General features: G+C 59.4%; 3 protein-coding genes across 8 annotated transcripts in view; 2 read left to right on the top strand and 1 right to left on the bottom strand.

Annotated features, from left to right (window-relative positions):
• PPP1R15A (protein phosphatase 1 regulatory subunit 15A) overlaps positions 1-2,026 on the top strand; it is a 6,376-nt gene extending 4,350 nt beyond the window's left edge. Inside the window, exons 4-6 of one of the 6 annotated variants that reach the window (XM_027860510.1) lie at positions 31-229; positions 557-960; positions 1,471-2,026. In XM_027860510.1, coding sequence (XP_027716311.1) covers positions 31-229; positions 557-960; positions 1,471-1,782 — 915 coding nt within the window. In that variant the 3' untranslated portion in view covers positions 1,783-2,026. Of the gene's footprint in view, positions 1-30; positions 961-1,470 lie in introns of all 6 variants that reach the window. The other 5 variants (XM_027860509.1, XM_027860508.1, XM_027860507.1 and 2 more) reach the window with 5 other exon arrangements.
• Positions 2,027-6,025: 3,999 nt separating this feature from the next.
• On the top strand, positions 6,026-14,046 carry SLC17A7 (solute carrier family 17 member 7). The gene is made up of 12 exons (XM_027860513.1): positions 6,026-6,087; positions 9,266-9,527; positions 10,206-10,324; positions 10,448-10,562; positions 10,760-10,847; positions 11,077-11,163; positions 11,273-11,415; positions 11,690-11,839; positions 12,082-12,214; positions 12,401-12,511; positions 12,607-12,734; positions 13,693-14,046. Exons 1-12 carry the CDS (start codon positions 6,026-6,028, stop codon positions 14,044-14,046), a joined length of 1,752 nt encoding a protein of 583 aa, XP_027716314.1.
• A 1,556-nt stretch (positions 14,047-15,602) lies between these two features.
• Positions 15,603-19,371, bottom strand: GFY (golgi associated olfactory signaling regulator). Its single transcript, XM_027860486.1, has 4 exons — positions 19,316-19,371; positions 17,195-18,230; positions 16,584-16,757; positions 15,603-15,805 (listed from the first exon to the last, which is right to left on the bottom strand). Exons 2-4 carry the CDS (start codon positions 18,207-18,209, stop codon positions 15,603-15,605), a joined length of 1,392 nt encoding a protein of 463 aa, XP_027716287.1. The 5' UTR covers positions 18,210-18,230; positions 19,316-19,371.
• Between the last annotated feature and the right edge of the window lie 2,901 nt (positions 19,372-22,272).

Below are 22,272 nucleotides of genomic sequence, written 5' to 3'. Positions count from 1 at the left end.
GATGGGGAAAGAGATGATGAGGGAGGAGGGGACGAGGATGAGGAAGATGTGTCTGATGGGGAAGGAGATGATGAGGAAGGAGGGGATGAGGATGAGGAAGATGTGTCTGATGGGGAAGGAGGAGCTGGCAGCCCCCTGCTCAGGGCCTGGGCCTATAGACCTGGAGAAGATGAAGATGAGGATGAGGTAGATGTGTCTGATGGAGAAGGAGGGGACGAGGGTGAGGAAGATGTGTCTGATGGGGAAGGAGGAGCTGGCAGCCCCCTGCTCAGGGCCTGGGCCTACAGACCTGGAGAAGATGAAGATGAGGATGAGGTAGATGTGTCTGATGGAGAAGGAGGAGACGAGGATGAGGAAGATGTGTCTGATGGGGAAGGAGGAGCTGGCAGCCCCCTGCTCAGGGCCTGGGCCTACAGACCTGGAGAGGATGAAGATGAAGATGAGGTAGATGTGTCTGATGGGGAAGGAGATGATGAGGAAGGAGGGGACGAGGATGAGGAAGATGTGTCTGATGGGGAAGGAGATGGTGAGGAAGGAGGGGACGAGGATGAGGAAGATGTGTCTGATGGGGAAGGAGGAGCTGGCAGCCCCCTGCTCAGGGCCTGGGCCTATAGACCTGGAGAAGATGAAGATGAGGATGAGGTAGATGTGTCTGATGGAGAAGGAGGAGACGAGGATGAGGAAGATGTGTCTGATGGGGAAGGAGGAGCTGGCAGCCCCCTGCTCAGGGCCTGGGCATGCCAGCCTGAAGAAGAGAATGAGGACCAGGAAGATGCCAAAGGAGAAACTGTATGCAATGTGGGCCCTGGGCTGCAGACCTTCCGTGTTTCCATCTTCGTTCCTGGGGCTGAGCGGCCACCCCCCTGGCCCTCACCCCAGCTACCCCAGAGGCTGAAGAGGCGCCTGCCGCCCCGACGGCCCCCTGTGGAGCTAAAGCCTGAGTCCCCTCCAGGCAGAAAGGTGAGGAGAGGCCTGGATGTTGGCCCATCCTTTGGAAGGGAGGCTGGGTGGATGGTAGCCAGGCTGGTCAAAGCTAGCATCATAGCTCCAGCATCATAGATTTGGTTCAGTCCAGCTCAAGGGAGTCATTGAGGCCCAGGGAGGTTAAGGACTTGCCTCTGGGGCCAGCAATGTGTCCCCTAGGCCATTCAGGCTATCTATGTAATGTGAGCTTAGTTAGCAGAAGGGGGATGCAGGTGGGGCTGCTTTATTTACTAAATATTTGTAGAGACTTAGGCCAATGCTTGGTACAGAGCAGGTGCCTAATAAATGCTGGCTCCTTTCCCTTCCCCCCTTTACTCACTACTTCTGTGATTCTCCAAAAGCCACTGTTTCCTCCTATGCAAAAGGGGGCTGAGGACCCAGTTGGGGGATGAGTACTTTGCAAAAGCATTTCAGCCAGAGGAGGGGGCGGATGGGGAAGGTGATGGGAAGGGGTGTCCGGACCTCACTGTATTTGCCTCATTCCAGGTCCGATTCTCCAGCACCGTGGAGCTTCACCTCCTTGTGGTATGGGCAGGTCCTGCCCATGCTGCCCGCCGGGGTCCATGGGAGCAGCTGGCACGCGATCGGAGTCGCTTCATGCGTCGTATTGCCCAAGTCGAGGTCCAGCTGGGCCCTTTCTTGTGCCCTGACGCACGTGCCCGTGCTTGGGCGCGTCTCCAAGCACAGACCATTTCCCCAGAGCTACGGAAGCCCTCCTCCCCACCCGCTGTTGTCCTGTCTTCCTTCCAAGACGGGCCCTGCCACCCCCCCTCCCACCCCCCCTCCCCTAGCCAGTAGCTTGGTCAAAGTCAGCCTCAGCATAGAACCCTAGAAAGAAGCCTGGGCTAAGCCTTGCTTAGCCATCTCCTTCTTGTAGGCGGGTGGCATATGTGGGAGGAGCCTTCTTGAGAAGGTCTTCTGGGGGTGGGTAGGGTCAATTGGTAGACTGTCAACTCCAGGAGGGCAGAAAGTATTTGATTACCCTTGTCTTTATCCCTAATGCCTCACATAATAATCGTTTAATAAAGATTTGTTGAAAGTAGTTGAATTTTCTTTATCTCAATTTTTTTTTTTATCTTTATCAGCCTCTGGAGTCACCATCTCTAGTCATTCTTCCCCTCTCTCCCAAAACCCAAACCTCCAAGAAAGCACAGCTAGTGGAAATAAAGAGCTGGACCAAAGGCAGGTGGCTTTGGGGCCAGAGTTGGGAGGAGATCTGGGGGCTCCACAGAGACTGGATCTCCTGTTCTCAACTTTCTAGTTTGGGAACTGGAGCTGGTCCCCGGACCCATCCCTCTGATGTTCCTTCGTTGGCTTCATCCCCTGGGTTTTGGAGAAAGGAAGACCTGTGGTCATATGTCCATGATGAATGAATTGCCCACTTAAAATTGGAACTCTGAATTGGGCAGGCAGGGTTGGTTCTGGCCTCACAGAAGCACCCACTTGGAAGAGGTCTTTAGGTCTCCCATTAAGCACATTAGCAGAACCAGGATCTCCTCTCCACCATACCTGCCAGAAGGCCTTCGTTGGGGGATTGGGGACCCCCTTCCCCAGCTGACTCCTGCACCATGGCTTATGCTGCACTTTGGGGCAGCTCTCACTAGGAACTTTGTCCAGACACCCAGTCTATACGGTCTCTTTGCAAATCTCCCTGCCACCCTTCCCTCCCCCAGCCCCACTAAGCCTCTGGAGAGCTCAGAACAATCTCATCTCTTCGACCGGAACCTCCATCAAGCTTAGGGTTCCCCGGGCTTCTTTTATCCAGGCTAAATATCTATATTTCCATCAACTAATCCTCATGCCGTGATCGATCCCAAGGCCCTTCCCCATTCTGATCGCTGGCCTTAGGACACTCCAGTTTATTAATGTCCTTAAAACCGTAGTACCTACAACCGAAGGAAGGTATAGTTGCCCCAAGACCGTGACAGTGCGGAAAACAATGAATTTGGACTCAGAGTCCTGGGTTTGCATCAAAGATAAAGACCCTAAGGCAGTTGTGTAACCTAGGGCAAGTCACTTTCAGTCTCTGGGCCTCAGTTTCCTCTCAAGTAAAACCATGCCATCGTACTAGGCAGCTCTGGGGAGCAGGATCTGAGAAAGGTGTCCCAACGCCGTCCCAGTCCCTGCCCCACCCCTTGAGGATGTTCAGCCGTCTTCCTCCTCCCTCCGTTAAATCCCCTGGGCTCTGGAGGGACTCGACTCCCAGAGAAGGCCGTGCCGCGAGACAACCGCAAGCCAGGGTCCGTCGGTGCTTCGCCAGCGCTTGGCAATGGCTGAGACTACAGCTCCCAGGAGCGTCCCGGGCCGCTTTTGCGGAGAGAGCCGTTGCCTCGGCCTCGGGGGCTGCTGGGAGCTGTAGTCCACTCCGGTGCTCCGGGAGGTGCCAGCCCACAGGTTGGTGGGGGAAGAGGCTGCTGGCCACGCCTGAGTCAATGTCGAAAGGGAGCCTATGGGGCGGAGCTCCGGGGCCTGGGTTCCTTTCCCTTTCCCCGTCTCCATAGCAAAGGCGTAAGCGGGAGTAGGGGATGACGGTGGCTGCGGTCAGCTTTTCCCTCTCCCCTCCTTCCCTTTGCCATCTGCTGCGCCCAACCATCCTTTCCGCACAGCACCTGGCCCGGAGCCCTCCTGGTCCAGGCTTCTCCTCATCCCTAGCCCTTATCCCTGTAGGACTCAGGAGTTCCCACCCTCAGCCCGAAGTCTCCTAATCTGGCACTTATCCTCGGGGGCATCCTCCCCCAAACTCTTCGCTTAAGGGACTTTCTTCAATCCGTTCCTTTCAGAAACCCAGGCGGTCCCCTGCCTCCTTAGCCCTCGGACCTAAGCGCTAGGTGGCGCTCCGGTCCCCTTCTTCCCTGCCCGGGATTGTGCCAGTGACGGCTCTGGGGACACTCACGCAGTCTGAGGACTGCCTGGGCAAAGAAAGATAGGTTTGTGGGCGAGAGACAGAAAAAAAGGAAGCAAGCCTTTATTAAGCTCCTACTATGTGCCAGGCACTGTGCTAAATGATATCATGTGATCTTCCCAACAACCCTGGGAAGCAGGTGTTATTATTATCCTCATTTTACGGTCGAGGAAACTGAGGAAGACAGGGGTTGTGATTTGCCCACCGTCGCACATCTTAAGTAAGTGTCTCACATTTGAACTCAGGTCCTCCTGAGTTTAGGGCTCCACCCACTGAGACACCTAAACTGCCTCTACACATATGGAACAGAGAGATGGAAAGAGACAGATATGGGCGAGAAACTGACAGGACAGAGACAAATCGGACAGAGACAAATCGGACAGAGACAGTTATAGAAAGAAAGGGGAACAAATCGAGAAGAGACAGATAATTGAGAGATCGGGGATCCACGCTGAGAGATAACGGGAATCTCAGAGAGACAGAGATAGAGTCCAGAGGCAGGTTCGGCTGTAGAACCGAAGGTACCAGGCACAGAGACACAGAGACGAGTCCCTGGGGAGACCGAGAACTTGGTAAGGGAGGAAGGTTTGAATCTGACCTACAGAGCCCACCCCACCAGTGTCCCGCTCCCCGTCCCCATCCTGAGGCGAGAGCTACAGACGAAATCATAAATATTTAATCCCCTAGTGCATTAGGCCGCTCGCCTAGGCCTAGGCGGTGACTGGGGCGGGCGGGGGGAGATGAGGTGGGGGGGCGGCACTCAGGCGTCCGGCCTTCCCCTAGGGAGGTCTTAAGGTCTGTATATAGTGCAAAGGCGGTGCCTTAATTAGGGGCGGGGATTTGGGGAGGTTTGCTAAAGTCCCTGTCAGGGTAGGGGCCAGATTTCGGGGGCCCTTGAGGGATTAGGTTTAGGACTCTGACTCTGGGGTCAGGAAGTGCGATGGCCGGCTGGAATCCAGAGCCCAACGTCTGTCAGGAGGCGGCGCGGAAGCCTGAAATCCCACATAGAGCAGGGTCGACCAGGCTCTTGGGGGCCCTGAGTGGGAGAGAAGGCGTCGCTCCACCCATTGGGCGGGTTGATCGGGGGTCTCTCAGAGAGAATGGTCGTCCAGCCAGGATTCCTTGGTGGGCGGGGACAGGATCTCTGGTGCCCAGGTTCCTCAGAAGACTTCCTCCTTCAAGAAGGCGCACGGACTCCAGGCTCCCTGCGAGGGCTGGGTCTAGGATTTGGACCTCGATCTTTCCTGGGCCGGGGGTCCCTCAGGTGTGGCCTGAGACCACACCTCAGACTCCAGGGGATACTTCTAGGAGCTGGGAGTGGAATTGTCTCAAGCTCCAGGGAATACTTCTGGAAGGGGGTCAGACTCCGCAATCCATTCAAAGGAAGGATTCGAATCTCAGCCGTAGGGGCACCTTCTGAGGGGGAGTTAGGGTCGTCGACGCTAAGGGTCCTTCAAAGGGTGGGGATTTCCCAGGCGGAGTATTCACTAGTTCCAGCTAGCTTCGAAGGTAATGGCCTGGTCTCAATCTCCCAGGGTCCTTCAGAGGGCTAGCAGCGAACCGTAGTTGGGGTCTCTTGGACGGGATACCTGTTCCCTCACAGGGCTGGGTCTAGGGATTGGACAGAAGTGCCTTAGTAGCCAAGGGTCCCTCAATCGCCTGGGACTGCTTTTCAGAATCTTGGGGGCCCATGGAGGGGGCAGAGTTTGTATCTCAAATTCCCGGGTCTCTCCGAAAGCGGGGCGCGGGGACTTCTACTAGAGTCCAGGGGGTGGTGTTTCCATTGGAAGGAGAGAGAGGACGCGGCCTCAGAGAATTGGACTAGGGTCCCTCAGGAGCTGGGGACCTCAGTCTAGGGGTGTCTTTCAAGACTCCGGGGTCCCTTATAGGGCGGGGCCCGGCCTCCGCTCACTCAGGGACTGGTGGAAGCGCGGGCGGGCGGGGGAGGAGTCTCGGGCAGCCCCGCCTCCCTCCCGCCCTCCCTGCCGCTGGGGCTCTGGCAGGGGCGTCCACATCCCCCGGCAGCGAAGCCGGAGCCGGAGCCGGAGCCGGAGCCCCAGCAGGAGCCGGGCGGGGGCAGCGTGGGCCTGGGCCGGGCCGGGCCGGGCCGGGCCGGGCCGAGGCAGGGGAGCCGGAGCCATGGAGTTCCGGCAAGATGAGTTTCGGAAGCTGGCGGGCCGCGCCCTGGGCCGCCTCCACCGGTGAGTGAGCGCCCGGTGGCAGGACCGCCTGGGACCCCTGGACAGCGCGCTCACTGGGGCTCTCGCCTCTGCCTCCGTCTCTCTTCCTCTCTGTTCTCGTTTTTTCATCTCCATCTCGGTCCCCATCTCTCCTTTTTCTTGCTCTGTTTCCCATATCAGTCTTTCTCTGCCTCCGTCTTTCTCTCCCGCACCTCTCTCTTCCACCTCCGTTCTCTTTTTCCCATCTCTCCGTGTCTCTGTCTCGTGGACTGAGGGCCTTCCTTCCCACCTTGCTTTCCCATCTCCTGCCTGTTCTCACCTCTTGGGGTTCCTCCTTCCTCCCTCTCTCAGCCTATGTCCCCGGCAAGACTGCTCAGTATATCTCTGTGTGCCTTCTCTGTCCCCCTCGGCCCCTCCCTTTAATCCAAAGCTAAAGCGGATTGCAGAGGGTGGGGTGGGAGGATCCATGTGTCCTTGAGGGGGGTTAAGCCCAGAAGGGGCTGAGGTTCCAGCCTGAGGCCTAGGTTCCTGAGGCAGTGGGAGCTGGGGGAGAGGACCGAGTCTAGGAGCTTAGGATACTTCTAAGGAAGGACGGAAATTTCCCCAGGGATGGCTAGGGCTGCTGACCAGGGAGTCCTCTGGTCTGTCTGGAGCAACTGGTCCTCCAGTCCCATTGGAGTACAACCTCGTTGTTCTAGACCAGAGGGATAGGGAGGCTGCTGTGACCTTGACCTCCCCCCCCAACACCCACAACCCTACCCCTCCTTCCTTCTCACCTCCTTTCACACTCAGCTCAAAATACTCCAGTGTGAAGAAGAGGGAGAGATGCAGCCCCCACCTCCCTGCAGGGCCCCAGGAGGGCAAAGAAACCTCCTAAATATTCCCCTCCCCAAAGTCTTCCTTCCCTTATCCCTGACTCTGGTCTCTGGGCCTCAGTCTTCCCACATCTGAGTGTTCTCTGTCTCTGAGTATTTTTCAGTCTCTGTCTACCTGGGGGTCAGTCTCTGTGTCTTCTTCATCTCAGTCTGTCTCCATCTCTGGTTCATCCCTCTCCTCTACATGTCTCAATTACATCTCTGTCCCCTCTGAGTTCTTCCCTGCCCTATCTAGATGTGTGCGGTGGGTCATCGGCTCAGTTTTTGCCCATCTCTGGTCTTCCAGTGGTGAGGATGTGGTGAGAGGGACTGGGGATGCCCAGACACCTGACCTTGCCCCCTCACCCTCCAGGGATGAGACCCTTAGAGAGAGCAGAGGGGTAGCCTGGTTCTCCTGGGGAGAGCCGTGAGGGCAGTGTGTGGGCGAGCGAGGCAGAGAAAAAGCAGATCTCAGAGAGAGGGATGTCTCTCAGTCGGAGCTGGGGATGAAATGTGAAACCGAGAGATGCTGAGAGGAGCCGCAGCCCCCCACCCCCCCACCCCTGCCGGCGGCGGCGGCGGTGGACGATCGATGAGCCACCGCAGCCAGAACCTGACACTCAACATTAAGTTGGGACTGAAGCCTTTGGGCTGGGAGCTAGAAGGCCTGGGTTCCCGCCTGCCTCTGGTGGGTGACCTTGGACATTCCCTGACCCTCTCTGCCCCTTCCCTCAGTTGGTAGGAGCCCACTGAGGGGCTGGAGATAGGGCAGCCCTACTGAGAGAATGACTTTTTGTTCCTACTGTGTAGAGAAAGAAACTGAGGCCCAGAAAGGAGTAGGAGCCATCCGAGGTCACCTGGTGATAGTGGAGGCAACACAGGGGACCCTGGGGTGGTACTGAGGCTGCCTGGATCCTTCAGCGTCCTTTCCCATCCCCTTTTGGGCGTGTGTATCTCAATCACCCCCCTTTCTTTGTTCCCTTCTGTCTCTGCCTTTCCTATCTCCCTCTTGTCTCTCTGCCCCCATATCCCTCAGCATCTCTGTTCCCCAACTTTGCTCTGAGATTTTGCCCCTTCTTTCTTGGTCTCTGCCCCCTATCTCTCCTTGTCTTTTCGTGTCTCTCTTCTGCTCCTTTGTCTCTCGCTTTAACTCTGTGTCTCTGCCACTTGGTCTCTGCACCTCTGTTCCTCTGCACCCCTCTCTGCTGCCTCTGCCCCCTTCTCTGTGGAGCCCTCCTCTGCGTGGCCCTCCCCCGTGGGGGCCTGGGTCCGTGCCGTGTTCCCTCCCCCACCCCAGCCCGTCTGGCCGCTCCCTCTGTCTCTGTGTCTCTTTAGCCCTCTCTTCCTCCCCCGTCTCTCGGGCTCCATCTGTTCTCAGCCTCGCTCCTGGCTTAGCTTCCTTCCCTCCTCCCGCTCCATCTCTCTGTCTTGTCTCTCTGGCTCTGGCTCTTGCCCCAGTCTCCTTCTCCACACCTGCAGTCTCTGCCCATACCCTCTGCGGGCCGTCCTCTGCTTTCTCCCTCTCTGGCTGTCTCTCCCTTTCTGGCCGTCTCTCCTTCTCTCAGTATCTCTGTCTCTCTGAATCCCTGTGTCTCTGTCTTTGGGCCAGCTCATACAATCGTCATCCCAGGCTCACAGTCCGCCCCCGTTCACAGGAGCTCCCCATCTGTCTCTGTGATAACCCCCCCATGGGCTCAGACACCAGGGGCCCTGGGGGCAACTGGGAATGGGGAGAGGGTCCACGGCCCCACATGCTCAGATTAGGGGTCAGCTTTGAGCAAAGATCAAAGCTAGGAAGGTTTATTTGTTAGCCCCAGCCGAGAAACAGCTGTTCCTGCAACACCTTCCCGCCAGCCTCCTTCACACCTTGGGCTGCCGAGTACATTTCTGGGAATGCGTGCCTATGAGCGCGGGGGCCGCTGGGACCTAAGCGGCCAGCTCCCTTCCCTCCCCGCCCACGCCTCCCCAACGCCCCCCACCTCCCACCTCACGTATTAGGGGCCTGTTCTAGGGGCTCCGAGGAAGCTGGGGGAACGAACGTGTGGGTGCACCAGGGGACTTGGCCAGCACAGGATGCCCGCCTGGGCCTTTATCCGACCGGACGGATAGGACTGCTGAGATCTCAAGAGGGCAGGGACTGGGGGACGACATACCTGGGTCCCAAGGAGGAGTGGGAGGGAAGGGAAACCTGGGTCCTTGAAGGGGCGGGGCTGAGGGAGGAGGGACGCCGGGCTCCGGGAGGGAGAGGGGGTTAGGGGCTTCCGGGAGTGGCCAGGGCTGGGGGACAGCACTCCTGAGTCCCCCGAAGAAAGTCTTGGACAACAGCTCCGCTTTCCACGGCCCAGGCTCCTGGAGAAACGGCAGGAGGGCGCTGAGACCCTAGAGTTGAGCGCGGAGGGTCGGCCGGTAACTTCTAGCGGGGCTGCAGGGCGGCCGCGGCCGGTGCTGGACTGCACGTGCTGGGGGCTCCCCCGCCGCTACGTCATCGCCGTCATGAGCGGTCTGGGTTTCTGCATCAGCTTCGGCATCCGCTGCAACCTGGGAGTGGCCATCGTGTCCATGGTGAACAACAGCACGGTGCACAAGGGGGGCCACGTGACCGTGCAGGTAAGCACACCCCCCCCCCGCACAGCACCGCCCCTCCCCCGCTCCCCCTAGTCCTCCCCACTGAGGGAGGTCTAGAGCGTGAGGGACGCCGAGTGGGGAGAGTCAGAGAGACCCCGAGACTCAGAGACCCGCCCAGGCTCAGACAGGTAGAGAGACCCCGAGACACAAGGATGGGAAGACGCAGGGCAGTGGAAACTCCGAGACCCGGAGACTCAGAGACCCTGGGAAGCAGAGACGTGGGGAATAAGAGACAGTGAGAATCAGCAACCCAGGTAGACAGAGACATCAGGCCCTGGTGACAGACAGATGGAGGAAATAGGTACTCAACGACGAGGAAACCCATGCAGGGAGACACAGACGCAGACCCAGAGACACCGAGTATCTCGGAAATTCAAAGAACTCAACTAATTCCAAGTACCACAATGGATTATCAGAGACTGGGGAATATGGAGTGGCAGAGAGAGTCTTAAGGCCTCGCAGGCTGAGAGGGAGAGAGAAACTGAGACTGAGACGCACACAGAGACCCAGAGACTCAAGCGCCCAGAACAGTGCGGGGACAGGCAGGGGCCGTGGAAAGCTGAAGATATGAACAAGGGCTCTGTTTGGAGGCTGGATGCAAGCACAATCACTGATTGGCTCCCTGCCGATGGGTGGGGGTCTCTTCTGTGCCCTGTACAGAAAGCTCAGTTCAGCTGGGACCCTGAGACCGTGGGCCTCATCCACGGTTCATTCTTCTGGGGCTACATCGTCACCCAGATACCCGGGGGCTTCATCTGCCAGAAGTTTGCGGCCAACAGGTGGGGGCGGAGCTGGGAGAGCCGGGCGTGTCAGCCGGGAAGGAAAGGGGCCAGCGGTCTGGGGGGAGGGGCTAAGAGCTGCTCGGGGGCGGGATCTGGCTCACGCCTCTCTCCCCCCGGCAGGGTCTTCGGCTTCGCCATAGTGGCCACGTCCACCCTCAACATGCTAATCCCCTCCGCCGCCCGTGTCCATTACGGCTGCGTCATCTTTGTGCGAATCCTGCAGGGGCTTGTGGAGGTGCGAGCCCCTCCCACTTCTAGAAGCCCCGCTCGGCTCCCAACCCCGTCCCTTTCTCTGAGGACCTGCCCTTCTCGGCCCCACCCTCTCAGCTCCCATTCTCGAGTCCTCCTCTCTTTCTTTCTAGCACCGCCCCTCCAAGCTAAGTCCCACCCCAATCCCTGACCCCACCCCTTCTGCCCCCCAATCTCTCTCAGGGAGTCACGTACCCGGCCTGCCACGGGATCTGGAGTAAGTGGGCTCCGCCCCTGGAGCGCAGCCGTCTGGCAACCACAGCCTTTTGCGGTGAGACCTGGGGGCCGGGGGCGGGGGTGGGAAGCGGCGGGGGGGGGTACGAGGGGGCTGGCTGGGCTGGCTGAGGGGCGTTTGGATTTCTGGTGGGCGCCCAGGATTGGGTGCCTAGATTACCGAAGGGGAGGCGTCTCTGGGGGAAGGGCATCCTAGTGTCCCCGTAGGGGCGGCACTGACATTGGTCTTCCAGCTTGACTTCCTAGCCCCCGGTCCCGTCCCGCAGGCTCTTACGCTGGGGCTGTGGTCGCTATGCCTCTCGCCGGTGTCCTCGTCCAGTACTCGGGATGGAGCTCCGTGTTCTACGTCTATGGTGAGTGGGAAGCCGGGGGACCTCTCTGGGGGCGGCCTGAGGTTGGGACTCAGACAACCAAGACTCAGCCCACCCTGCCTCACCTGGCCCTCTCGCTCCTGGCCCCCAGGAAGCTTCGGGATTTTCTGGTACCTCTTCTGGCTCCTGGTGTCCTATGAGTCTCCGGCCCAGCACCCGAGCATCTCAGAGGAGGAGCGCAAGTACATTGAGGACGCGATCGGCGAGAGTGCCCGCCTCATGAACCCGCTCGTGGTCAGCCTGGGGTGCCCGGGGGACTCGGGGACCCAGGGGCATGGAGCCCGAGGGGAGGGTGGGAAGACGCCTGAGTTCCCAGGGAGCAGAAGCGGAGCGAGGCTGGGAAAGGGGAGGGGTCCTAGAGTGCCAGGAGCAGGGCCGGAGGGGGGGGAAAGAAGGACCCCTGAGTCCTCAGGACCAGGCGTGGAGGAGGAGGGGAAGCGCCCCAGTGCAGGCAGCCCTGCGGGCCCCGGGGTCCACTCTGCCTTCAATGCCCCTTTTCCGCGAACAGAAATTCAGCACGCCGTGGCGCCGCTTCTTCACGTCCATGCCCGTCTACGCCATCATAGTAGCCAACTTCTGCCGGAGCTGGACGTTCTACTTGCTGCTGATCTCTCAGCCCGCCTATTTTGAGGAGGTCTTCGGGTTTGAGATCAGCAAGGTGGGTCCCAGCCCCACCCCCTGTCGTCCCCTACCGGGCAGTGGCCGAGGGGGAACAAGAGACCTCAGTTCGGATCCGGCTCGAGGCCGGAGCGGGGGAATGCCAAGTGCAAGAAGGGGAGAGCGGACAGAGCGGGGCACCGGAGGGGGAGGGGAGGTCCTGGGGGCAGCGAGGGGGCGGGGCCTGAAAACAGGCCCAACGGGCTCCCGCCCTCTCCCCTTCCTCCTTCCCCCACTGCACAGGTGGGCCTGGTGTCCGCGCTCCCGCACCTCGTCATGACTATAGTCGTCCCCATCGGGGGCCAGATCGCAGACTTCCTCAGAAGTCGCCACATCATGTCCACCACCAACGTTCGCAAGATGATGAATTGCGGGGGTGAGAAGCGCTCTGGGGCCGTGGAAGGGGCTTGGAGCGGGGTCCAGGAGACCTGGGAGGGGGAGGCAAGACTTGAGAAGGGGCCTTCTTCCCGTCCCTCTGACCCCCGGGTCCCCGAGTGGGCGGGGCTAGGGTGGGCACGCCTGGGTCCCCGAGGGGACAGCCAGGACTCCTGGGTCCTCGCAGGCTTCGGCATGGAGGCCACATTGCTCCTGGTCGTCGGCTACTCTCACTCCAAGGGCGTAGCCATCTCCTTCTTGGTCTTGGCGGTGGGCTTCAGCGGCTTCGCCATCTCGGGTGAGGCCTGAGGTCGGGCTAGGTCTGGGGGCCGGGAGTAACGAGGGCCCCTTCTCAAGCTGGGCAGCGACTCAGGAGGCTCTGGCCGCCCCCAGGTTTCAACGTGAACCACTTGGACATCGCCCCGCGCTATGCCAGCATCCTCATGGGCATCTCCAACGGCGTGGGCACCCTCAGCGGCATGGTGTGTCCCATCATCGTGGGGGCCATGACCAAGCACAAGGTGAGGGCCAGGTTCCTACCCCCACCTGCCGCTTATCCGCAGCTGCCTCTGCTTCTCAGTCAACCTGTTTCTCTTGGAATCTCACTGGCTCTTTCTTTTCCCACTTTCTCTGTCTCCCCGTGTTTTTGGAAACCCTCTGTCTCTGTTTTTCCGGGCCTCCTGCTTTGCTCTCTGTGTTTCTCTCTCTCTCGGTGTCTCTCTCCTCTTTCTCTGCCTTTCCCCTGCGCCTCTACCTGTCTCTTCCCCTCTCCCGAGTCTCTCTCTGCTGATACTTTCTTCTTCCCCAACCCTGTCTTTCTCTCTCCCCTTCATCTCCCCGGTCTCTATCTCCCTCTACATTTTTCCCTTCCACCTGAATCTGCCCGATTCTGCCTCCCCCCTGTGTTTTCTCTCTGTTGTCCCGCATCTCTCCCTCCCTGCTGCTTGCCTGTCTTTATCTCTCCCTATATCTTTCCCTCTCTGCTGGGTCTCTCCTGGGTCTCTCCTTCTCTCTCTTCCTCTCTCCCCATGTCCCTCTCTCTTCCCTATGGTCTTCGCCTAAATCCCTCCCCCAACCCTGTTTCTCCCGTCACCCCCCATATTCCTCCATCTCCTCTCCCCATCCCTGTCTCTTCCCTATCTCTCTCCTCCTCCATATTCCTCCCTCTTCCCTCCCCCATACCTCGGTCTCCCCACCCCCCTCGTCTTCCCCCATATTCTTCCCTCTCCTGCCTCCTTCATCCCTGTCTCTCCCCCGTCTCTCTCTCCCTCCATATTTCTCCCTCTCCCCTCCCCCATCCCTCTCTCTCCCGTCTCTCTCCCTCCATATTCCTCCCTCTCCCCTCCCCCATCCCTGTCTCTCCCCCTCTCTCTCCCCCCATATTCTTCCCTCTCGTCTCCTGCCTCCTCCGTATCTCTCCCTCTTCCCGGCTCTGGCTCCCTCTCCATGCCTTCCTCCCCGCCTGCGTCCCGGCGGCAGACCCGGGAGGAGTGGCAGTCGGTGTTTCTCATCGCGTCCCTGGTGCACTATGGGGGAGTCTTGTTCTATGGCATCTTCGCCTCCGGGGAGAAGCAGCCATGGGCGGAGCCCGAGGAGTTGAGCGAAGAGAAGTCGGGCCTCGTCCAGCACGATCAGCTAGCGGCCAGTAGTGATGAGAGCGACGGCCCAGATGATCCTGCCTTCTCCTACGCTGCTGCCTCTGGGGAGCCCGCTGCACCGGGAGCGCCCCCGGGCCCGGGCCCAGTGCTGGGTCCTGGGCCCCCGCCCTCCTACGGGGCCACCGGGAGAAGTCCTGCCCCACCCGCCTGGCCTCCAACCCCGAGGGACTACTGACGCCCCCATCCCAACACTGTCCGGGGCCCCAGGACTACATTCCCAGTGGTTTCAAGTCACCCAGCCACCCCAAATCCCACTTCGATGTTTCTGCAGGACTGCAGCCTGGCAGTTTCCAGGACCCCCCAAAGACCTGGGTCTCTAAGTACTCCCTTCTCTTAGCCTTTGTGGGTTTATGAGCCTCCCACAGCCCCAGTAAACGGTCCCTCATCACATCCTTTCCTTCTCAGTCAGCTAATCCTAACGGTCTTGACTGCTGATTTCACAGTTAGTCCTTCTTAGGGGACACTCGAAAGCCTCCCTCAGTTTCCCAGGGATTTCTAGACAGTCCCCCTGAAACACTCTGGAGAACACTCCCAGCATCCCAGTCTTCAGAGAGATGTCAGCCCAAATCTTGAAATCAGGAGCCTTTCATGTGAGTTTCAAAATCCCCCCTCCAGGAGATTCAAATCGCCCCCTTCCTCATTGCCCAATTGAATTTTTGCCAATCACAGGAGAGGGAGGGGCTGAAGTCCCGCCCATTCCTCCCACCCCACCCCCCCAATCCATTCCAAGGATTGATTCTCACCAGCGTTTCTATCAGAGAGCAGAGGTTTCAAGCTCCCCTCTAGCAACGCCCCGACTTTCCCCAGCTGTTTCTAGGGCCCACTTCTGCTACAGCATTAACTACACGCCAATTTTAAAGCCCCTCCTTTCAATGATAAAAGATTTTGAAACTACAACATACACCCTTCCAAGCCTCAGGCCCTCATAGAAAGACCCTCATCTCTCCATCAGTTGTGGTTTCAAAGTTTCCCTACAAACAAAAACCAAAATGGGAATTTCTCAGGCTTTTTAATGGTGGTTTCCAGGTCCCCCGGAGCCACCTAGAAGGCCGTTTTGAGTTGAGTCCCGAGTCTCCTCCCCCCCGACCCTGACCGCGCTAGCCAGCGCCTCTCCAGTTCAGGAGGCCCTTGGCAGCCGCATTCAGAGATGGTCTGAGGCTTCCTAAATCCTTGCACTTTATTCCTCCCCCGCCTCCACCCTCCAGGTCAGGGGCCTTCGCTGTGGTCACCCAAGCTTATTTCCAAGGCCTTCAGGGCAGGAGGGATTTACAGCCGGGGCCCCTTCCCTTCCTAGCCCAAGGCTGACTACGGTCCCGGAGGACCCCTACTGGGGTGAGGGTGGAGGGGCCAGTTTGTGAGTGTGTGAATGTGTGCCATGTCTGGTCAAAATAAAATACTGTCGTGTCAATGTAGACCTAGGTGTGGCCCCAGATATCTGGACCTCCAGCCTCCTTCGCCCCCTTCGACAACCTCTTTCCAGGGCCCCCAGACCTTCACCTCAGCCCCCTTAGTGACCGAGCCATCCAGTCAGGTTTGGAAAGACGAGGGTGAGACCAGTTCTGGGGACAATCCGTTTTAATTCTGCTTCAGTGGGGTCCCCAGGAGCGGAAGCCAAAGCACTTCAGGCTCTCCCCCTTCCCCCTCCCCATGTCAGGACTACAAGCGCAAAGCATGCTGGGTGGAAGCCAGGGTTCTGGGGGCCCCGGGCCCGTCTCTCATCTAGGCTAGGGCTCACACGAAGTTGTTGGACAGAGCCGCGGGGGAGAGCGGCTCCAGGCGCGGCGGCGACGAAGTCCGGCCCGGGGGCGGAGGCAGCTTGGGAGGCAGAGGGGGCGTGCTAGGTGGCTGCTTGGTAGCGATATGGGAGGGAACCCACGCGTCCGGGGCGTAAAAGTGGAAGTCATAAGGATCCTTCGGGGCGTCCAGGTGGAGAGCTTTGGGAGACATTGAGGGTAGGAGAGTTCAGCTCGCCCCCATCCCCAATCCTACTCTCCTGGGCTAGTGTGTGTAGGGGAGGTGGGGGGGGGGAAGCTGCCCTGAGAAACCACCGAATTCCATCCCCCACCCCACCCCATGGTACTGATGGGGAAACTGAGGCTCAGAGAATGGAAGCCACGTCATTTGCCCAGGGTCTCTGGGCAAGGAAATGACGGAGCCCAGGACTCAAACATGGGTCTCCAGTCCTCGTCTCAGGATATAGCCACCACCACTACCCCCCCACCCCCCACCCCAGACACACCCAGAGTCATAGATGTAGAGCTAGAGGAGACAGCAGAACTCGCTTAGTCCGTTTCCCTCATCTTACACCTAAGGAAACAGGTCAGGAAAGGAATTCTGACATGCCCAAATGAGAAGTGGCAGAGGATACACAGGACTCGAACCCAGGGCCTAAGACTCCAGATCTAACTTTCCGACACGAGAAAATGCCTCCCTCCAGTGGTGACGCTTGTGCGGTCTCCTTCCTTCTTTCTCCAGGGCGCCCCTCCCCCACCGGGCTTCACACCGCCCTTCTTCCTTTCCCTCTGACGGCTGGTGCTTCCTTTTCCCTTCTCCCCCAAATGACGAGGAAGGAAATTGGAAGCGGCGATTGTGCCCTTTTCATGAAGAGAAGGAAGAGGGAGGGAGGAGGCCTCTAGCCCCAGGAATAATGTGGGCTGGGCCTAACTGCAATGGGGGGTGGGGCCTTGGAGAGGAGGTGGGCCTTTTACTCACCTGGTTCATCGCTGTCGTCTGGCAGCCGATGGTGTCCAAAGGGTCTAGAACGCGCGGCCCGGCGGTATAAACACCAAAGGAGCAGGAAAACTCCTAGCAGGAGCCCGGCCCCTGCCAGAAAGAGGCACAGAGCCCCGCCTCCCGCGCCGCGAGGCCTACCCACCAGGGTCACACCTGCAGGGAGTCCGGGGTGGGAGGGAGGCTCAACAAACGAATCCTCCTGGGACCCAGACTTCCTCTCTCCCAGCACTGGACCCCCAGGCACCCCAGGTGTCCTGTACCTCAGTCTCCAGCCCCTGGTCCTAAGTTGACCTAGATAGTCACCTTTCTCAGGGCCACAGGCTTCCTGTTCCTCAACCACTGGACCTAAAATGATCCAGACCATTCACCTCTCTTGGCTATAGACTTCTGATCTCCCACTTCCTGGACCAAAGTTGACCTAAGCATCTCCTCCACCCATTTCCAGTTTCTTCCGGGTCCTGGTCCCTGGCCACAGAGTTGACCCAGCCATCATTCTCCCTCCCCACTCGAGATTCCATCCTGGCGGCAAAATGACCTCTCAGGCACCATCCCTGTCCACTTTCAGGCCCTCCCGGTCCCCAGCCCCTCACCGGTCTCCTGAACTCGCTCCACTACGATGATGGTATTCACAGTGTCGCTCCCACGGCGCCGCTGAAGAGGCCTGCCCCGAACTGGTGGACCAGGGGGAGATGGGGGTTCCAGGAGGCGGGCAGCTGCAGGGAGTAGGTTCTGAGGGCCTTTCGAGGGTTGGGGATCTGATTGACTGGATTCTTGGTAGGGAGTCTCGGGGAAACCAGAGTGGGAAGTTACGGAAGGTTCTAAGTAAGGGGTTTCCGAGGAGTTGGCCCTGGCAGGAGCGGAGGATTCCATGTGGGACATTTCTGGAGGGGCAGGGCTGGGCAAGGCAGGGGATTCTGAGTGGGCTGTTTCTGGGCCTTCAGACTGAACAACGGGGGAGGATTCCAGATGGGGAGTCTCTGGGGGGTCAGGGATAAAAGTCACAGGAGATTCGGATTGCATTGGTCCTGGGGGTTCAGAGCTGGGCATCCCAGGAACTGGGCGAGCCGTCTCTGAGGGCTCATGCTGTGAGGCGCTGGAAGGTTCTGGGGAGGAAGTTTTCAGAGGAAGGTTGGAGGCCCCTACAGATTCAGAGCGGGGAGTCTCGGAGAGGTCAGGACTGGGGCTGGCCTGGGATTCTGCGTCTACAGCTGAGGAGTCAGAAGTGTGGGGTTCTGGCTGTAAAATCTCAGAGGCTCCAGGGCTCTCGGTTGCATAGGATCCTGGCTGGGAAGGTGCTGGAGGGATTGAGGCAGAGACCCTCAGGGATTCTGGAAGTACGACCCCAGGAGTAGCAGGGTCCGGGCTTTCATAGGATTCTGGCTGGGAAGTTTTGGGGGGGATCGAGTGGGGGGCTTCTGGTGATTCTGACTGCTGGGGGGTCGGGGCAGGGGTCTCTGGAGGGGAGGTCGCTCCAGGGACAAGCTTGCCCTCTGCGTTGTGCTGCTTCGAGGGCACCGGAGGCGGCGGAGCTGAGGGGGCTACCTCCGAACTTGGGGAGCTCAGATGGAGGAATAGGAAGACAAAGAGGAGCCGCAGCGATCTCATGGCGCACAAGCTGAGCCTCACCTACACGGGCGAGATTGGGGAACTCCTGGAGCTGGCGCCACGCCAGGAGCTGTCCCCCCCCTCAGTTGTTCCCATTGGTCCTCAGGTCCCCATTCCTTCCCTCCCCCTTCAGTGACCCTCAGCGGGGGACCAGCACGTTATCCAGGAGGGAAGGGTGAGGTCGGACTACAACTCCCAGTGGGCTTCCGGGCGCCAGAGCTCGCAACCCAGAGAGACTGGAGTGCTGAGCATCATGGGAGTTGTAGTCTGCCTCCTTCTTTGAGTCGCGTTGGTCCCTGAAGGGCGAGGTCTGGAGGGGCGAGGGTTGGGACATGTCTCCGAGTTCCCCCGTCCTCGACCCTGATCACTGCCAGGGCCTTCTTAGTTAGGTCCGGAGAGCGGAAGCAGGGAGCTGGGGGTCAACAGCCTTCCCCATCGCCCTTACACCCTGAGGGACACAGCCGGCTTTCACTTGTTTACACTCGAAGTTGCTCAGAGACCCGCTAGGGAAAGAGATGCGGGGTCCCCAAGGGGCGGAGGCTGGGGGGAGGAGAAGCCTGTGTACAAGTAGGCGACAGGGACTGGGGGTCCAAACTCCTGCGATAGCCGGGGGGGGGGGGGGGGGGGGTGGCCTGGGTTGGGAGCAGGGTAGAGAGAGTGGCATTTGGAATCCGAGGCCCTGGGTTCAAATGCTGGCTCGACCACTTATTTTCTTCTGTGTGACCTTGGTCACTTCAACACCTCTAAAATCAGTGTTAGAAATGACCTCTAAGATCCCCTTAGCGATCCCTCTATGATCCCATGATCCCTTCACAGGGAGGGGACAACGGTCTGCACTGTTGGGTACTTCATCTGGGGACAGTTGGGTCCAACCTGGGCACTAGAGGAGTGTCGAGGGGTACTCGGAGGCACCAGGTCACCTCAGTTACTTGGTGGGGATCCCTGGATCCTTATGAGAAAGAGGTGGGGGAGAAGAGAACCAGCACCAGTGGGTTCCTGGATGGGGAGTTTTGAATGGACTGCATTGAGGTGGGGTGGGGTGGGGTGGGGGAGACAGAGTCTCTGGGATCCTTATTGGGGCGGGCCTCCAGGTGCGGGCTTCTTACCTGAGGGTCAGGGCCGAAGGGACAGCAGCAGCAGCAGCAGCAGCAGGTGTAGAAAGTTGGACGAGGGCAGGTTAGCTGTGGAGACGAGGATACAGGCGGGGCCTTGGGGAGGGGGTGACGCACCTGACTGTCCTTCCCTTGAGAGCCCCGGTGCCTGGCGACCGGGCCTGTTCTTAAAGGGACAGAGCTGGGAAGGGGGCGGGCAAGACTCCCTGGATGGTGTTCATCCACCGGCTGGGGGCCCAGGCATTCTTTCCCTCCCTCTTTCCTGGGGGATCCAGATGTTATTTCCTCTTCCCATTTCTCAGCCTTGCTCTTGGGACCTTGTAGGGCACCGCGGGTCCACTTGGCGTTCACATTTCTACTGGGCAGCGGAGATGTCATGCCTCGACTTGCATAAGCCCTGAGCTGTGGCTTGGGGTGGGTGGTTTACAAGGGTCAGGGAGAAGAGGCCTCTTGCGCCACCCCATCCCACCCCACACCGGCTTCCAAAGTGGGCAGTCTCCTGAATGCAGCTCCCACTATAGACTTGTCGGTACTGTTACCGGACCCTGCCGTCCGACCATCTCTTTCTCCCTGTCCATCAGTGTCCCTCCCTCCTTTTGCACTCTTCTCTCTCTCTGTTGGTCGCTTAGTTTTTTTCTCTATCGGACCCGTGTCTAGCCACGGCTGCTCGACAGTCTCTCTCCTCCCCTTCGTGGTGGTCCCTCTACGGTCTGTCTCTCCATGTGCTTCCCTCTCTGATGGTCTGAACGTCGAACCGCTCTTTCATGATGATTCTTTCTTGCTTACTTCTCTACGTCTCCCTCTAACCACCCATTCCCGCCTCTCCGCTTGCTTCCTTCTCTGTCCGTTTGTCTCTCTACCTGTCCCCTCATTTCTCTCCTCGCCATCCTCGCCTCCCCACCCCAGCCTGGCCCCTCCCGGGCCCAATTAGGGCCCGACTCCGGCTCGGGCTCGCTCGGCCTCCCCCGCTCTCGGCTGCTCATTACCGGCGGCAGAGCTTAATGAGGCTGGGGGCGGCGTGACCCTGCGGCCCCGTCTGGCCCGGGCCTGCGTCAGCAAGGGCCTATATAAGGGCTTTGGGGGTGGCGGAGATAGGCTGCGCTTCCCTCGGGACAGAACAAGACGGGTACGGGCCGGACCTGCTAGGAGACTGGAGGGGGATCGGAGAGATGGGCGGAGCCGCTGAGCAGGACTTGTGTCCCCCACAGGTGATGGAGGACCCCAAGAGCCGGGAGCACCGCCGCCGGTGCGGGCTGCTGCTGCTGCTGCTGCTGTCGCTGCCTGGGATCCCCGGAGCCGGCGGGGCTGTTTTGTCCCGCTCTGAGAGCCCCAGGTGGGTATGGGGGTTTGGACCAGAGATACTCTCCTAGGTCGTACACAGAGACCCTCAGAGGTGCACAGGAACCCCGGCCTCGCAGAGTTACAGGGGTGAGAGACGTACAGAGACAGAGAGGTTGAGAGCGTGAGGTGTGACTGATAGGAAAGAGAGACGCAAAAAGACGCCGAGAGGTAGCAATACAGCAAAGCTGAGGGAGAATCAGAGGTGGAGAAGCTGAGGGACACTCTCAGAGTGACAGAAGAACCAGACCCCGAGGAAGGCTTGAGAGAGAGCGACAGAGAGCAGGAGATTCTGGAGGGCACTGGAGGGGACACGCTGAGCCGGGGCTGGGACGCGGGGAGCTCAGAGAGCTGGAAAGGGACCAGAAACCACGCTGGGGAGGCAGGAGCTTGGCCCCGGACCTCGCTGGCGGTGGTAGCCTTCCTTTCTGAGACGGATCGGGTTGGGGAAAAGCGGGGGCGGGGAGCCCGGGTGCCCATCTCTCTCCCCCTCCCTCCCCGCCCTGCAGCTCGTGGCTCCCGTGGGTCCACCCTCCCGCCTTCCTGACCCTGAGGGACTGGAGCCTTCAGCTGACGGGGCGGGCAGGCCCCCGCCCGCAGGACCCAGCCCCAAGCGCCGGACCCCAACGGCGCCTGGTGGTGGCGGACGACGCGGCTTTTCGGGAGCGGGCGCGGCTGCTGGCCGCCCTGGAGCGGCGCCGCTGGCTCAATTCCTACATGCACAAGCTCCTGGTGGTCAGCGATGCGGCCGCCGACTGACGCGGAACTCCCCCAGGCCCCTGCTGCCCCCCCAATAAAAGTTCCTCGTCTTTTCTCAGCCTCGTGTGCTTTTCTTGCGCTGGGAAGCCTGGGGGGAGGGGAGCCTGGGGGACCGAGGTGACCGCACCCCTGCCCCTGTCCCGTGGGAGCCACCTTTCCATCAGCCCGACTCGGTGATCGTGTCCAGCTTCGGTGCCCGCGTGCTCGCCTCCCCGGGCCTGCGTCCCGCTTTGTGTCCCTGGGTGGGCGTCTCCTTTTCCTTGGTCCTGTTGCCTCTGGCTTTCTGGGTCGTTTTCTCGTCTCCAGCTCAGTCTGCCCTTTTTTCTGTTTCCTTTCTCTTCTGACTTTCTTCCCTGACTCCGTTCTCCATCTTTTCTCTGCCTGTCTCTTGCTCTCCATGGTTCTCGATCTGTTTCTGGTTTTCTGAACCTGTGGACCTGAGCCTGCCAGGGCCCATTTTTCTCTTGCCCTTCCTAAACACCGCCCCCACCCTCCACCCCCAGCACAGACTGGAAAGCCAAACACCAGTGGGATGTAGTTGGGGGGGGGGGTGGGAAGAGAAGGCTGGCTGTCAGGGTACCCGGAGGGAGGCAGGATTGAGAGAGCACCAAAATCCTCCAGGAGGCATGAGAAAGTGGGCATCACTAGCTATCAGATAGCAATGTTCCCAGTTGACTTCGCCCATCCTAGGAAGTCCAAAGGTGGTCCAGCTAGGCGCAGACGGTTTTCTTATTGGCCCAAAGAAAACTCCAGACTAAGAACGGAGGGAGTTAATTGGTTGTATTGGCACGCAGACAGCCATGTAAAAGTTGCCTAAACCCTGAACAAGATTCTAGGGTTACCGTGCATGGAAT

Source organism: Vombatus ursinus, unplaced genomic scaffold (genome assembly GCF_900497805.2).
Source record: "Vombatus ursinus unplaced genomic scaffold, bare-nosed wombat genome assembly UNPS02014198.1, whole genome shotgun sequence".
Taxonomy (NCBI): domain Eukaryota; kingdom Metazoa; phylum Chordata; class Mammalia; order Diprotodontia; family Vombatidae; genus Vombatus; species Vombatus ursinus.
This window is presented reverse-complemented; position numbering and strand designations above follow the sequence as displayed.

Bases quoted from the DNA above. Each gene is read 5' to 3' on its own strand.
- SLC17A7 (XM_027860513.1), top strand. From the start codon at position 6,026: ATGGAGTTCCGGCAAGATGAGTTTCGGAAGCTGGCGGGCCGCGCCCTG. The intron at 9,528-10,205 runs GTAAGCACACCC...TGCCCTGTACAG, and splicing joins GGGGCCACGTGACCGTGCAG to AAAGCTCAGTTCAGCTGGGA. The intron at 12,215-12,400 runs GTGAGAAGCGCT...GGGTCCTCGCAG, and splicing joins CAAGATGATGAATTGCGGGG to GCTTCGGCATGGAGGCCACA.
- GFY (XM_027860486.1), bottom strand. From the start codon at position 18,209: ATGAGATCGCTGCGGCTCCTCTTTGTCTTCCTATTCCTCCATCTGAGC. The intron at 16,758-17,194 runs GTGAGGGGCTGG...GACTCCCTGCAG, and splicing joins GGAGCGAGTTCAGGAGACCG to GTGTGACCCTGGTGGGTAGG. The intron at 15,806-16,583 runs GTGAGTAAAAGG...TGTCTCCCAAAG, and splicing joins AGACGACAGCGATGAACCAG to CTCTCCACCTGGACGCCCCG.